Source organism: Stenella coeruleoalba (assembly GCF_951394435.1).
Source record: "Stenella coeruleoalba genome assembly, chromosome: 20".
Taxonomy (NCBI): domain Eukaryota; kingdom Metazoa; phylum Chordata; class Mammalia; order Artiodactyla; family Delphinidae; genus Stenella; species Stenella coeruleoalba.
In genome coordinates this window covers 43,224,025-43,237,247 of record NC_137166.1, presented here as the reverse complement: position 1 = coordinate 43,237,247, position 13,223 = coordinate 43,224,025, and the positions used below count along the sequence as shown (strand labels likewise).

Genomic DNA, 13,223 nt, shown 5'->3' with positions numbered 1-13,223 from the left:
TGATAGAAGGCATACAGTCTTAAGAATTCCCCCTCAAGCGGGAACAAGAAATGATGGAGCAGAGGTATCCACAGAAAAGTCCTGAGAAAGCCTCAGAATCCCTGCCAGGGCTGATGGAAGGTATTGCTCATCTGAAGCCAGCCAGTAAGACTGAAGGAGGTGAGCAATTCTTCAAAAGCAAAGGAAGCAATGCAAGACTTCAAGGAACATGAAAAATCAAGGAAACATGACACCACCAAAGGAACACAATAATTTTCCAGTAACCAACCCCAGTGAAATGGAGATCTGTGGTGTTCCTGATGTGGAATTTTAAATAATTGTTTTAGGGAAGCTTTTCTTGAGCTACAAGAAAAGACAATTCAATGAAATCAAGAAAACAATACAGAAAATGAGAAGTTTAACAGAGACACAGAAATTATAAAAGAGAACCAAACAGTTCTGGAGCTGAAGACTACAATGAATAAACTGAAAAATGGAGTAGAAAGCATCAACATAGCTTTGATCAAGTAGAAGAAAGAATCTGTGAAGTAGAAGAAAGTTCAATTGAAATTTCCAGACAGAACGAAGAAAAATGAATGAGAACGAGTGAAGAAAGCCTGTGTGAACTATCGGATACCATTAAGAGAAATAAATTATGCATTACTGGAGTCCCAGAAGGAGAAGGGACAGAGAAAGGGGGAGAAAGCTTATTAAAAGAAAAAATGGCTGAGAACTTCGCAAATCTGAAGAGCAATTTGGACATTCAAATTCATTAATCTCATAAGCTTCCCCCAATTTTTAAAAAATACTTTATTCCAGTACAGTTTATTTTTTAAATCTTTTTGGCTGCGTTGGGTCTTCGTTGCTGTGCTTGGCTTTTTCTAGTTGCGGCGAGTGGGGGCTACTCTTCGTTGCAGTGCGCGGGCTTCTCATTGCGGTGGCTTCTCTTGTTGCAGAGCACAGGCTCTAGGCACGCGGGCTTCAGTAGTTGTGGTGCACGGGCTTAGTTGCTCCGCGGCATGTGGGATTTTCCAGGACCAGGGATCGAACCTGTGTCCCCTGCATTGGCAGGCAGATTCTTAATCACTGCGCCACCAGGGACGTCCCTCCCCAAAAATTTCAACTAAAACACACACTCACACACACACACACACACACACACGCACACACACACACAAAACGTCTCCCAGACACAATAAAACTGTCTAAAATGAAAAACAAAGGCAGGATGTCAAAAGCAGCAAGAAAAAATATCCTTACCTACAAAGAAACTCTCATAAGGCTATCAGTGGATTTCTCAGCAGAAACCTTACAGGCCAGGGGAGAGTAAGATAATATATTCAAAGTGCTGAAAGAGAAAACTGCCAACCAAGAATACTTACCTGGAAAAGTTGTCCTTTAGAAATGAAGGAGAGATAAAGACTTTTCAAACAAACAAAAGGTGAGGGAATTTGTCATCACTAGAACTTCCTTACAAGAAATGCTGAAAGGAGTTCTAGAAGCTGAAATGAAAGGATGCTAACTAGTAACATAAAAAGATGAAAATATAAAACACACTGGTAAAGGTAAGTATATAGTCAAATTCAAATACTCTAATACTATAATATAGTGGTGTGTTAATCACTTAACTCTAATATGAAGATTAAAGGACAAAAGTATCAAAATTAACAATAGCCAAAATAATTTGTTAATGGACACACAATATAGAGATGTTAATTGTGACATCAAAAATATAACATGGGGGTGTACAAGGATAGTATATGTAAGTGATTTGAAGTTAGCAACTTTACTGAATTTGTTTCAGTTCTAACACTTTTTTGGTGGAGTCTTTAGGATTTTCTACATACAAGATCATATCACGTTCAAACAGAGACAATTTTACTTCTTCCTTTCTGATTTGAATGACTTTTATTTCTTTTTCTTGCGTAATTGCTTTGGCTGGGACTTTCAGTACTATGTTAATAGGAGTGGTGAGAGTGAGCACCCTTGTCTTGTTTCTGATCTTAGAGGAAAAGCTTTCAACCTTTCATCATTCAGTATGACGTTAACTATGGGCTTGCCATATATGGCCTTTATTATGTTGAGGTATGTTCTATGTGGGGTTATGCTGAGTTGAACATGATGAGGGTATACTATATCCAAATTCATATCATCACATGGATTTATTGTACCAAATTTCTCCTATTAAATCCCTTTCTACTTAATATGCCTTGAAAGGCATAGTGTTTTCTGCACTGAACCCTCTCCTATACAGATACACTAAAGGGAAACCCACAGCCACATGGACTGGCAGGGGAATAGAAGCCCCAGTTTCCTCACTTACAAAATAGGGGTCATAATCACACATGGCTTATTGAGTTGCTGGAAGATCTGTGATAAGGCAGGTAAGGTATCCAGTGGGGTAGCTTCAGAGTAGTTTTACAGCCTGCAGCTATACCCTAAGGAGGAGTGAGGTGGAAAGTCCTGTAATCAACTGAAACAAGGGAGCTGGGTGAGGAATGGTGTTGAAGCAGTCTCTGCAAGAGGAGGCGGGTGAGAAAAAATGCCTCACGGCAGCTCTTTGCAAGACTGCTTATCTCCTTTTGTTTCAGGAGGAATCACCAGGAGTTCTGTTGTGGTTCGGGTCAGACCACAACTAAGTACTGCTTATGTGGCTCATGTGGAGATGTGCAAGGTTGTCGTGGTGGAACCATTCCCCATAGTATCATCCCACAGGTCATCTGCCAGATATTTCCAGAGGACACGGGTAGTGGCCCCTCCTCTGGGGCAACCTGGCATCAGGTTGGGAAGCAATAAGGAAGATACACACAGGAAGAATTCTTGCAAAAAATACTTAATCTGCATCTAATCAAGCCTTTAGAGCCAACTTCCAGTTTATAAGAACTACAGAGGGTGGAAGAAGCTAAATGACACCATGAGGAAACAATTGGACAGATCCAGAATGGGGAACATTTTACAAGACAGCTGGCCTGGCCTCTTAAAAAATTCCACTCTTATAAGAGTGGGTGGGGTGGGGGTGGGGCTATTCTAGAACTGAAAAACTACTAGACCTAGAGATCAAATGCAGAAGGTGAACCTTGATTGGATCCTGGTATAAAAAATAAACAACAGGACTTCCCTGGTGACGCAGTGGTTAAGAATCCGCCTGCCAATGCAGGGGACAAGGGTTTGATCCCTGGCCTGGGAAGATCCCACACGTCACAGAGCAACTAAGCCCCTGCACCACAACTACTGAGCCTGCACTCTAGGGCCCGCGACCCACAACTACTGAAGCCCACGCGCCTAGAGCCCGTGCTCCGCAACAAGAGAAGCCACTGCAATGAGAAGCCTGCGCACCACAATGAAGAGTAGTCCCCGCTCACCGTAACTAGAGAAAGCCTGCGTGCAGCAACGAAGACCCAACACAGCCAAAAATAAATAAATAAAAAATAAACTAAATTAAAAAAAAACAACAGAAAAAAGATTTTGGGGTATGATTTGAGAAATATGAATATGAGATGTTAGGCAATCCGTGTTAGTTTTTCTTAGGAGTGACAACTGTAGTGAAGAAACATGGCATTTTTGAAAGATACATGCTTAAGTACTTATGAGTGAAGTTGTCAGCATGTTTGGAAAGCACTTTTAAATGATTCAGGAAAAAATTACATGTACACATATACAAAGTAGATATGACATAATAGTAACAACTGTTAAAACTAGGTGGTGGGTATAAGGGCAATTATTGTACTATTTGTCCACTTTTTCTGTATGCTTGAAAATTTTCATAATAAAATGATAAAAGAGGGAATATATATATATATATATATATATATATATATATATACACATACATATATATATATATTTTTAAATCCCTGTCCTCACAGAAATTACATTCTAGTGGTGGGGGGACAATTATCAAGGATGAATAAATAAAATACAGGAATATTAGTGTAAATACTTAAGAAACCAAAGGGGTGAGGGCTGCAAAGTGTGTGTGTGGAGTCGAATTGGTAGGTCAAGTGGCCAGGGAAGGGCACACTAAGTTGTATTTGGGGAAGAGCTGAACGAAGGAGGGAGTGAGCTGTGTGGCTAAGCCTCGCAGACAGAGCAAGCACCAGTTGCACAGGCCTTGAGGCTGGAGCGAGCCTGGTGCGTTGACCTTCTCATTGGCTCACAGGGTTCCTGTCACAATGAAGAGGTCAGTGTGGGAGGAACTGCATGAGCAAGCGAGCAGTGGGAGAGCAAAGAGGAAATGGGAGAACCATATCAAATCCTTATCAAATCAAATAGACAAGATAAATGCTTCTAGATGTACAGGCTATCTCTATAACTGCTAATGGTGGCAGCCTCTGGGCAGGACTGGGTGACAGGGGTCAAAGGAAGTCCTATATCTTTTCACTGGACTTCCTGTTTCATTTGAAATTTTCACCATGTTTCTTTCCTATTCCTGACACATGCCAGAAGCTTCTACAGTCCCTCAAAGCTCCTAAGCATGCACTAGGCTCCTTTTTACAGCGCCCCTCCTCATGGGCGGCCATTTCAGAAGAGCCCTCCCTAGGCCCATTTTCCCTCAATACAAAAATCATCTCTGCTCTTTTGAACATACTTCAGATAAGTTTGTTACACAACCATCTGAGTGGTCTTGAGGAAACACCAATTTGGCCACAACATGGTACTCTAGCTGGTCACACTGTGCCAGGAGTTCCCTGTTGACAAGTTTGCGGTGGATGATATTTTGTACTGTTATTGTGTGGCAATTCCTTTGGGGACATCAAGAAAGAACATTTCTTAACTTGGCCTACTTAAATGACTTCCAATTGTCACCATGATCAACATGATTAAGAGGAGGCCTAGAAAATACGGAGAAATTACACATTGCACAGAAGACTGCTTATTAGATGATATTAAGAATGTATTAACTTTTAGATGTAATTATATGATTATGTTTAAAAGTAAACCTGTATCTTGAAGAGATACATATACTTACTTATTTCTGGATAAAATATGATCTCCAGTATTTGCTTTAAAATTACCTAGAGGGGTAATTCCTTGGTGGTCCAGTGGTTAGGACTCAGCACTTTCACTGCCAAGGGCTCGGGTTCAATCCCTGGTTGGGGAACTAAGATCCCACAAGCCACGTGGCGTGGCCAAATAAATAAATAAGTAAAAATAAAATAAAATAAAATAACCTAGAGGGAGAGGGGTGTTCACTTGTTGATAATTGTTGAAGCTAGGTGATGAGTACATAGGAGTTTTTATTATACTATTTTCATGTGGTTCAAAACATAAGTTTTTAAAAATTATACAGATAATAAAGGAGAACATACAGATAAATTTTAGCACATACAGGAACATGAGGCTATTTTGTATAATCACTCACTCTACTGTCTGGTAAAGAAGAGGTGGTCAAAGTTTATGAAAAGAAAAATTTAAAAAAAGAAAAAAAAAACCACCCTGAATTCAGTCTCTCTTACTGGTCAAGGTACTAATTCCGCCCCAGCTTCTGGCCCCATCATCCAGCTCTTTTACATATACACAGCCTTACACTCTTCCAACGAGTATTTATTATTAGTTAAGCCATGATTCAGGACCCCAGGGTGGGGATCACTATGTACCCAGGTCCCCCTTCACCACCCTGGGGAGAAGGACGGAGGACAGAGAAGGTGGGGCGGAGCCAGTTCAGATCTTCCCAGGAAACGTGCCTTCTGCCCGGCGGTCGTCCCAGGCTGACACCTGTGGAAAGACAGCCAGTGTTACTCCCTTCCTCCACAGGGAAACCAGATGGGTGAACTTCTTTGTCTTCCCCACTTTGCCTACCTGTTCAGTCAACAAGTAACCCCAGGACCTGCTATGTGCCAGTACTGGCAACTGTTCCAGGAGCCGGGGAACCAGTAGTGACCCAGAAGGACAAGAATCACTGTCCTGAATGAGCTGACATGAACTGACCCACTGAGAGAACAAGGGGTGGGGTGAGGGGTGGGGTGGTGGTGGAGGAATAATAACAGGCAGACTCACTGCAGAGCTGTCTGTGGGGAGATGTGTGTAAAGATCTTCAAAAGTGTGACCAGGGCCTGCTTCAGGAACCCCAGAGTCAACCCTCAATGATGTCTGTCAGAACAGAAGAAAGAAGGAATACTGGGCAGCTGTGAATAAAAATGAGGCTATCTATGCTCCAGCAGGAATGCATCTCTAACGATCAAATGCACAATCAAGTGAGAAAAGGTCCAAACCGGCTACAGAGTGTGATCCTACTATTGCTCACAGATGTATGCGTACATATACAAAACGATGGACAGGCCCATATCGAACTGTTAACACTCTCCCGAAGTAACACTCTGCAACTTGTGGACCCTCTTACAGGCAGTCAGAGCACATTTATTTTTATATATACACACACATGCACATTTACATGCTATACATTAGAGGCAATGGATAAATGCATGGATAAGGAAGACAAACTGAATCCCTGCTCCATCGCTTCCTAGCTGTAATTTCCTCATGCAAATTACTCAACCTTTCAGGGCCTCAGTTTCCAATTTTGTAAAATGCGGATACTGATAATAGTACCTATCTTTTTTTTTTTTTTAAGCATGTTTGCCCTTATATGACATAAAGCACTTACAAAGTAGCCGGCCCATAGCAAGTGCCTACTTTATTTACACACATACACCACACATCACAAATACTCTTTACTTAAATTGGGCCATACTATACAGACTTTTTCCCCCCATACTATACAGATTGTCCTGCAACTTGCTTTTTCCATGAGTCTTAGAGCTCTTTCTGTATTCTGTCACATAGATCAAGATGAATATACCATCATTTATAACTTGTTTCTGAACGTTCCCCATTACAAACAACTCTGCAATGGTTGTCCTTGTACACAAACATTTTTATAGGATGTGTAGATGTGCAACTGCCACATCTAGAGTATGATTTTTTTCATTTTGAAAGATCCTGTCTCAGGATTGACCTTAACAGTGATTGGACCTGGGCTTCCCTGGTGGCGCAGTGGTTAAGAACCCGCCTGCCAATGCAGGGGACGTGGGTTTGATCCCTGGTCCGGGATGATCCCACATGCCGCGGAGCAACTAAGCCCATGCACCGCAACTACTGAGCCTGTGCTCTAGAGCCCGTGAGCCACAACTACTGAGTCTGTGTGCCTAGAGCTCATGCTCCGCAACAAGGGAAACCACCGCAATGAGAAGCCCGTGCATCACAACGAAGAGCAGCCCCCGCTCGCTGCAACTAGAGAAAGCCCACGTGCAGCAACGAAGACCCAATGCAGCCAAAGATAAATAAATAAAATAAAATAAATTAAAAAGAAAAAAGTATATAAACATACACCAACACCTACTCACACATTAGCACACAGAAAAGGAAGTGGAAGATTTATACCAAATTTCTAAGGGAAATTAACGTTGGACTCAGAAGGGGGTGACTTAGGAGTTTTTCACTTTTTACATTATAAAAGTTTCACTTTGAAGATTTACTGTATTTTTTATGAAGAAACTAAAGATTTTTTAAAATGGGAAAATAAAAGGGAGTTCCTTGGTGGCCTAGGGGTTAGGATTCAGAGCTTTCACTGCTGTGGCCCGGGTTCAATCCCTGGTCAGGAAACTGAGATCCTGAAAGCCTCGCGATGTGGGAAAAAAAAAAAAGAAAGAAAAAGAAAAGATGATTGGAAAAAATGTTTTAAATGCTCATATAGGATAAGTGCTGGACTCCCAGCCCCACTCCTCCCCAAATACACATACTGGGATTAGAGACTAATTTTTAAAAATACACAGGAAACACCTGGAAGATGTTACAGTATTATCAGCCAGGTCAGGAGGATGAGAAACAATTTTTTGCCCCTTCCTCTATTTCTTAAGTTTCTGTGAAGTGGTTATATTGCTTATAAAAAAACAAAAACGAACGATAGCAATAACAAAACACTTATTTTTACTTCACCAAATTTCTGGAATAAAGAAGCCAGGGCTGCTGGGTATAAAGGGTGTGTTCACATCCAGCCCTCAGAAGGCAGTGACAGCAGGCACCCGAGGGGAGGAACCACAGAATCTAACGCTCCCCAGGTAAGGGCAGGCCCAGGTCCCAAAGGCTGGGGTGTGGGGCAGCACCGGGACTGGAAGCATGTTTCCTAGCACCCTGTCCAGCACTCACCTAATGCAGGCCCTGAGGCTGGAGGGCGGATATTATGGGATCATGATGTCATGGCACCCAAGATCACTCAGGGACAAGGAGAAATCCTGCGAGGGGAGAGGGTACTCAGACACTTGAGAGTGTGGCCACAGAGGTGGAAGGCAAACCAAGCAAGCTGAGGAAGAGTGCATTAAGGCAATCTGTTCTCAAGAAACAAGCCCCAAAGATGTACATCCAAACTAGAACACAATCTCCATCAAAGGGGACCAGTTAAATAAAGCATTTGTAAGGTAAGGACTTCCCTGGCGGTCCAGTGGTTGAGACTCCGCGCTTCCACTGCAGGGAGCACAGGTTCGATCCCTGGTTGGGGAACTAAGATCTCACATGCTGTGCAGCACAGCCAAAAAATTTTAAAAAAGAAAAGAAAACAACAAAAATGAATGAGGTAGATCTATACGCACTGTCATAAAAAAGGCTCAAGACACACTGATAAGTCCAAACAAGTCACAGAACAGACTATATAGTATGACCCATGCATACACAGAAAGTTCCACAGGCTTATATATGATAAATGTATATAGAGAAAGATGAATCGGTTAACAGTAGTTACCTCAGGGGAGGGGGACTGGGGAGCGAAAGGTGACGTCTGCTTTTCATTTTACTGTACTGCTCTGTGCTGTACTGTACTGTTTTATTTTTTTAAATGAGCACTATTAGTTTTGTAATAATATCATATTTTGATTTTAAGACATATGATTTTTTTCATTTTAACATCTCTGAAAATAGCATGCTTGTTACATCCATTTCTGGCATTAAAAAAAAAGATTTAAACATCTCTCAGTGTTTCTTGTAGTCGATGGGGTCTTTGACTTGATGCAATAAAGTAATATTTTATTTAAAAAAAGAGGGTATGGCAGAAAATTAAATAGTAACAACGGGTCTGGTCAGATCAGGCCTAAAAGGACTGCCTTATTGCATCCCTGTTTTTTAGAAATGCATGCGGAAGTAGGTAGGGGTGAAATGACATGTCTGGGATTTGCTTCAAAATACTTCAGCAAAGGAAAGAGGAAAAAGAAAAGGAAATGGAGGAAATGTGGAGAAATCTTGAAACTATTCAGTTTGGGTGATGGGTATATTTGGGGCGTCACTGAATTATTCTACTTTTATGTATATTTGGAAATGCTCATATGAAAAAAGGACAGGATTCCAAAAGATGGTGAGCTCCACAGGGACAGGGCATTTACTTGTAGAGTGTCTGGGTGAGACAGATCTGGTTGCCTTGGCTGAGAGCCTGGCTGGTTGAGAGAACCGGCGAAAGGAGGAAAGGGAGGTGATTCTCGGAAGAAGAAAAGGCCACATCCATGCCCAGTGTGATGCCTTGTCCTCCCTTTGCCTCTCACAGATGAGCTCCCATGAAGTCATCACACGCCCCTCTGCTAGGACCCCACCCCCACCCCAGCACCCCAAGGGCCCCAGGAGGAGGCACATACCCAGGATATGGGGCAGAGGGACTTGTACACACGCCGGTACCATTCACACACGGAGACGTCACCCCCTTTAGCAGTCATTGCCTTCTCACAGCGGTGGAAGTCTGTGAAGAATGGGGATCAGGGTCAGCCCAGACCAAGGGCTGGAACACATTTTTGATCAAAATTCACAGAAATCATTTTTACTTCACAACCAGTTACACAAATCCCCCCTACTCCCAAGTTTCACAAAGAAAGCATACCCTTCCAAGTGTAGTACTCATAAGGGCTAGACACACCTCGCTAAGCTGATTTTGCAACCCCTAAAGAATGACAGTTCTACTTGAAAATTCTGGGGTCAGGAAAGATAAGGCAACCTGAGAGGTGTGTGTGGGGATTATGGAAGTCCAGAACCAGGGCAGGGGAAGGGGACAGTGGTCTCGATGCTAAGATGCTGGCATCCTGGAGAGGAAGACAGGAGGGGGATAATCTGGTTTTTAATAGTAGGAAATTAATTCAAAAATTACTCCAAGTATTACACTCCTGGGCACACTCCCTAGAGAGAAAAGCATTCACATGGACATCAAATTACATTTATAAGCATGTTTATAGCAGCACCATTCATAAGGGCCCCAAACTGGAAACCAAGCAAGTGTCCATGAATAAAATGTGGAAAACTGTACAGCAATAAAAATGAGCAAAACACATGCCACAGCATGGATGAATCTTCAAAACTGTTGAATGAAGACATCCAAACATAAGACAACACATACAGTATTTATAAAGATCACAAAAAGGCAAACCTCACAGCGGTGATAAAACCAAAGTGTGACTGCCCTAAGTCTGCGGGGTTACATCTCTTCTGGGGAGAGTAGAGTGTTGTTTTCAAGACAGGGCGTGCAGTAGGCATGGGAGCCCAGAGGGCTGGCAGTATGTAGTTTTGTATCCAGATTATAGTTACACGGGGGATGCACTTTAGAATTATTCATTTAGCTGTACATTATGTTTTATGTACTTCCTGTACGTATGTCACATTCCATAAATACACACACACACACATCTTGGGGGAAAAAAAAATCACTGTGGGAACCAAAGTTTGTGACCCTGGGCCAGATCTTAAGCACAGGTGGTGATGAGGGGCACAGACCCTGCGAGGTCAGATGATTAGAATAAAAGAGAAGAGGTCTGGGATGCATAGGTCCCCTGCGAGGAGCCAAGAGGCAAGCGACTTGAGGTGTGCGACCAGGGGAAGGTCAATACTGCCCCCCGCGCCCCCTGCCCCCCCATGTCCTGCTCACCCAGGTAGTTCTGCCAGCAGTTCCTCGTCTGGTTCTGGTTGGGGAAGCGGCTGTCAAAAGGAGCAGTCTGGTAGTTCTTGATTTTGGTCTTGATGTCCTCTGCCATAGTGCTGACTCCTGGAGGCAGAGAATGGGTGCTGGCAGGGGTTCTGGGGCTGGCAAGGGGCTGTCAGTCCACCCAGGCCCGGTGAGCCACAAGCCAACGCCCCTCCCGCTCAGTACACACAGAGGCGAAGGCAGGGCAAGAACACATTAAGGGTGGAAGTCACAGCAGGGTGTCTGGGGGAGTCAACTCCTTGGTAAAATCAGGCTTTATTTGTCCCAACATAACACCAGCTGACATTCACTGAGTGCTTACTATAAGCAAGGAAGCTTTATTCCTACAGTCACTCTACAAGGCAGAAACTATTACTATCACTGCTTCACAGACAAGAGACAGGGTTGTTTAAGCGACTTCCCAAGGTCATTCAGCACACATGTGGTGGAGCTGCACTCTATCACTAACTTAACCTACACTGCAGAGGTTCTTAAGGTCTACTGACGCCATGAACTCCTCAGGGGTCTAATGAGTCCTTTCTCAGAATATGTTTAAATGCATTTAAAGGGGACTTCCCTGGTGGTCCAGTGGTTAAGAATCCGTCTTCCAATGCAGGGGACGGGGGTTCGATCCCTGGTCGGGGAACTAAGATCCCACCTGCCCCGGGGGCAACTAAGCCAGCACGCCACAACTAGAGAGAAGCCTGCGCACCTCAACGAAGATCCCGTGTGCCGCAACTAAGACCCGACGCAGCCAAAAAGAAAATAAATAAATAAAAACTTAAGAATGCATTTAAAAATTGCATAGGATCACAAAAACCAGTTACTTGTAGCTGAGGATTTATTAACTTTCACAATTTCAAAATAATCATGCCTGAAAATGATATGTTGTGAAATCTGCAACCATAATGATCTGTAAGATGACCTATGATTTGATTGCTGACAAAGTCACAGACGATGCCAATACTACTAGGGCTATTGCCTCCATTCTTAACGGAAGGAAATGCTACATTTTAATTAGAAACTAGCAGAAATACAGATGTAAATTTCCCCCCATTCAAGTACTAGCACCCCTTGAATTCTACAGATTCTGTGGACCCAGGGTTAAAAACCTGTGCTGTAATCTCTCTTATGTGGTGACACACTGTTTTCATCAGAGAATCCGAGAGAAACTGCCTCTATCAGATTATTCGAGGAGTCGTGGGATTACACAGAAGTAAGCAGACCAGTAATAAATTCAAGCGACCCAGGGTAGCGGTAAGGATCTGGGGCACCGGAGGAGAGTCTTTCCGGGAGCGGGGTGATGTGAACACCAGCCGCTGGGACACAGACGCGGTCGGAAGAGTTGTTTTGGAAGCGATCTCCACCCGCTTTCGGGAGGGAGGGTGGACTGCGGATGACGCTGCAGCCCCTCCAACGTCCAAGGGAGAGGAGGGGCCAGACACCAGGAAGCCAGGCTGCGGCCTAGGCAAGCCTGGGGGGTCGGGGGTCGTGAGGGGAGGGACGCCTGCGGCCTGGTGACTAAGAGCACTGCAGTCCTGGTCGCTGGCTAAACTGCATAATATCTGATCCTCAGTTGCCTGCCAGTCAAAAAGGGATAATCGCAGGCCCTATCTCATAGGGCTGGAGGGAGGATTACATGAAGCAATATAAATCGCTTGGAATGTTCCTGGCATCGAAGAACTAAATAATCGTCAGCTACGATTACTAACTGAACAGGACCCCAGGGCTCCTGGAGGTCGGCCGCCGCCGGCCGGAAACCTTATCTCGTTCTCCGGGAAGCAAGGGTCGGGCTCCACAGTCCCCCAGGCTGGGGTTCCAGGGCCCCCGAAGCCCCCACACTCACCTAAAGATGCTCCTGAAGCCCCTCGAAGCTCAATGTGACCCTTAGCAATGACGCCAGCGTCGGACCGGAAGCGGAACGAAGACCGGCCGGAAGCGGGACGAGGCAGCGCACTGGGCAGCCTTCCGCACGGCTAGAGCGCCGTCCCTGGAGCGGTTCAGGCCACGCCCATGCGAGCGAAGTCCAACCTTCCTATTGGGCTGAATGCCTGTTCATCCTCAATCCCGACCCAATCGCAAGCTTGCGTGTCACTTGGAACCGCACGGAGCTATGGCTGTGCGAGCTGTGGGCGCAGCATGGTCACCTCTCTGTCTTTACCAGGAGAAAGGAGTCTGGGTCTTGGGGCTGGTTGGAGAGTGGGCATGGGAAAAATATCCTAGCGGAAATGCTCTTATTCGTGCAAGAATTATTTATTGAATGCTTACCCTGACAAAATCCTTGCAAATGACCTACACGGTTTGGCCCCCTTTTATACTC

The 13,223-nt window shown here is 44.2% G+C and overlaps 1 protein-coding gene across 1 annotated transcript; it reads right to left on the bottom strand.

Annotated features, from left to right (window-relative positions):
• Positions 1–5,502: 5,502 nt before the first annotated feature.
• COX6B1 (cytochrome c oxidase subunit 6B1) lies at positions 5,503–12,888 on the bottom strand. Its single transcript, XM_079907820.1, has 4 exons — positions 12,750–12,888; positions 10,868–10,984; positions 9,594–9,694; positions 5,503–5,694 (listed from the first exon to the last, which is right to left on the bottom strand). Exons 2-4 carry the CDS (start codon positions 10,971–10,973, stop codon positions 5,641–5,643), a joined length of 261 nt encoding a protein of 86 aa, XP_079763946.1. The 5' UTR covers positions 10,974–10,984; positions 12,750–12,888; the 3' UTR covers positions 5,503–5,640.
• Positions 12,889–13,223: the final 335 nt, after the last annotated feature.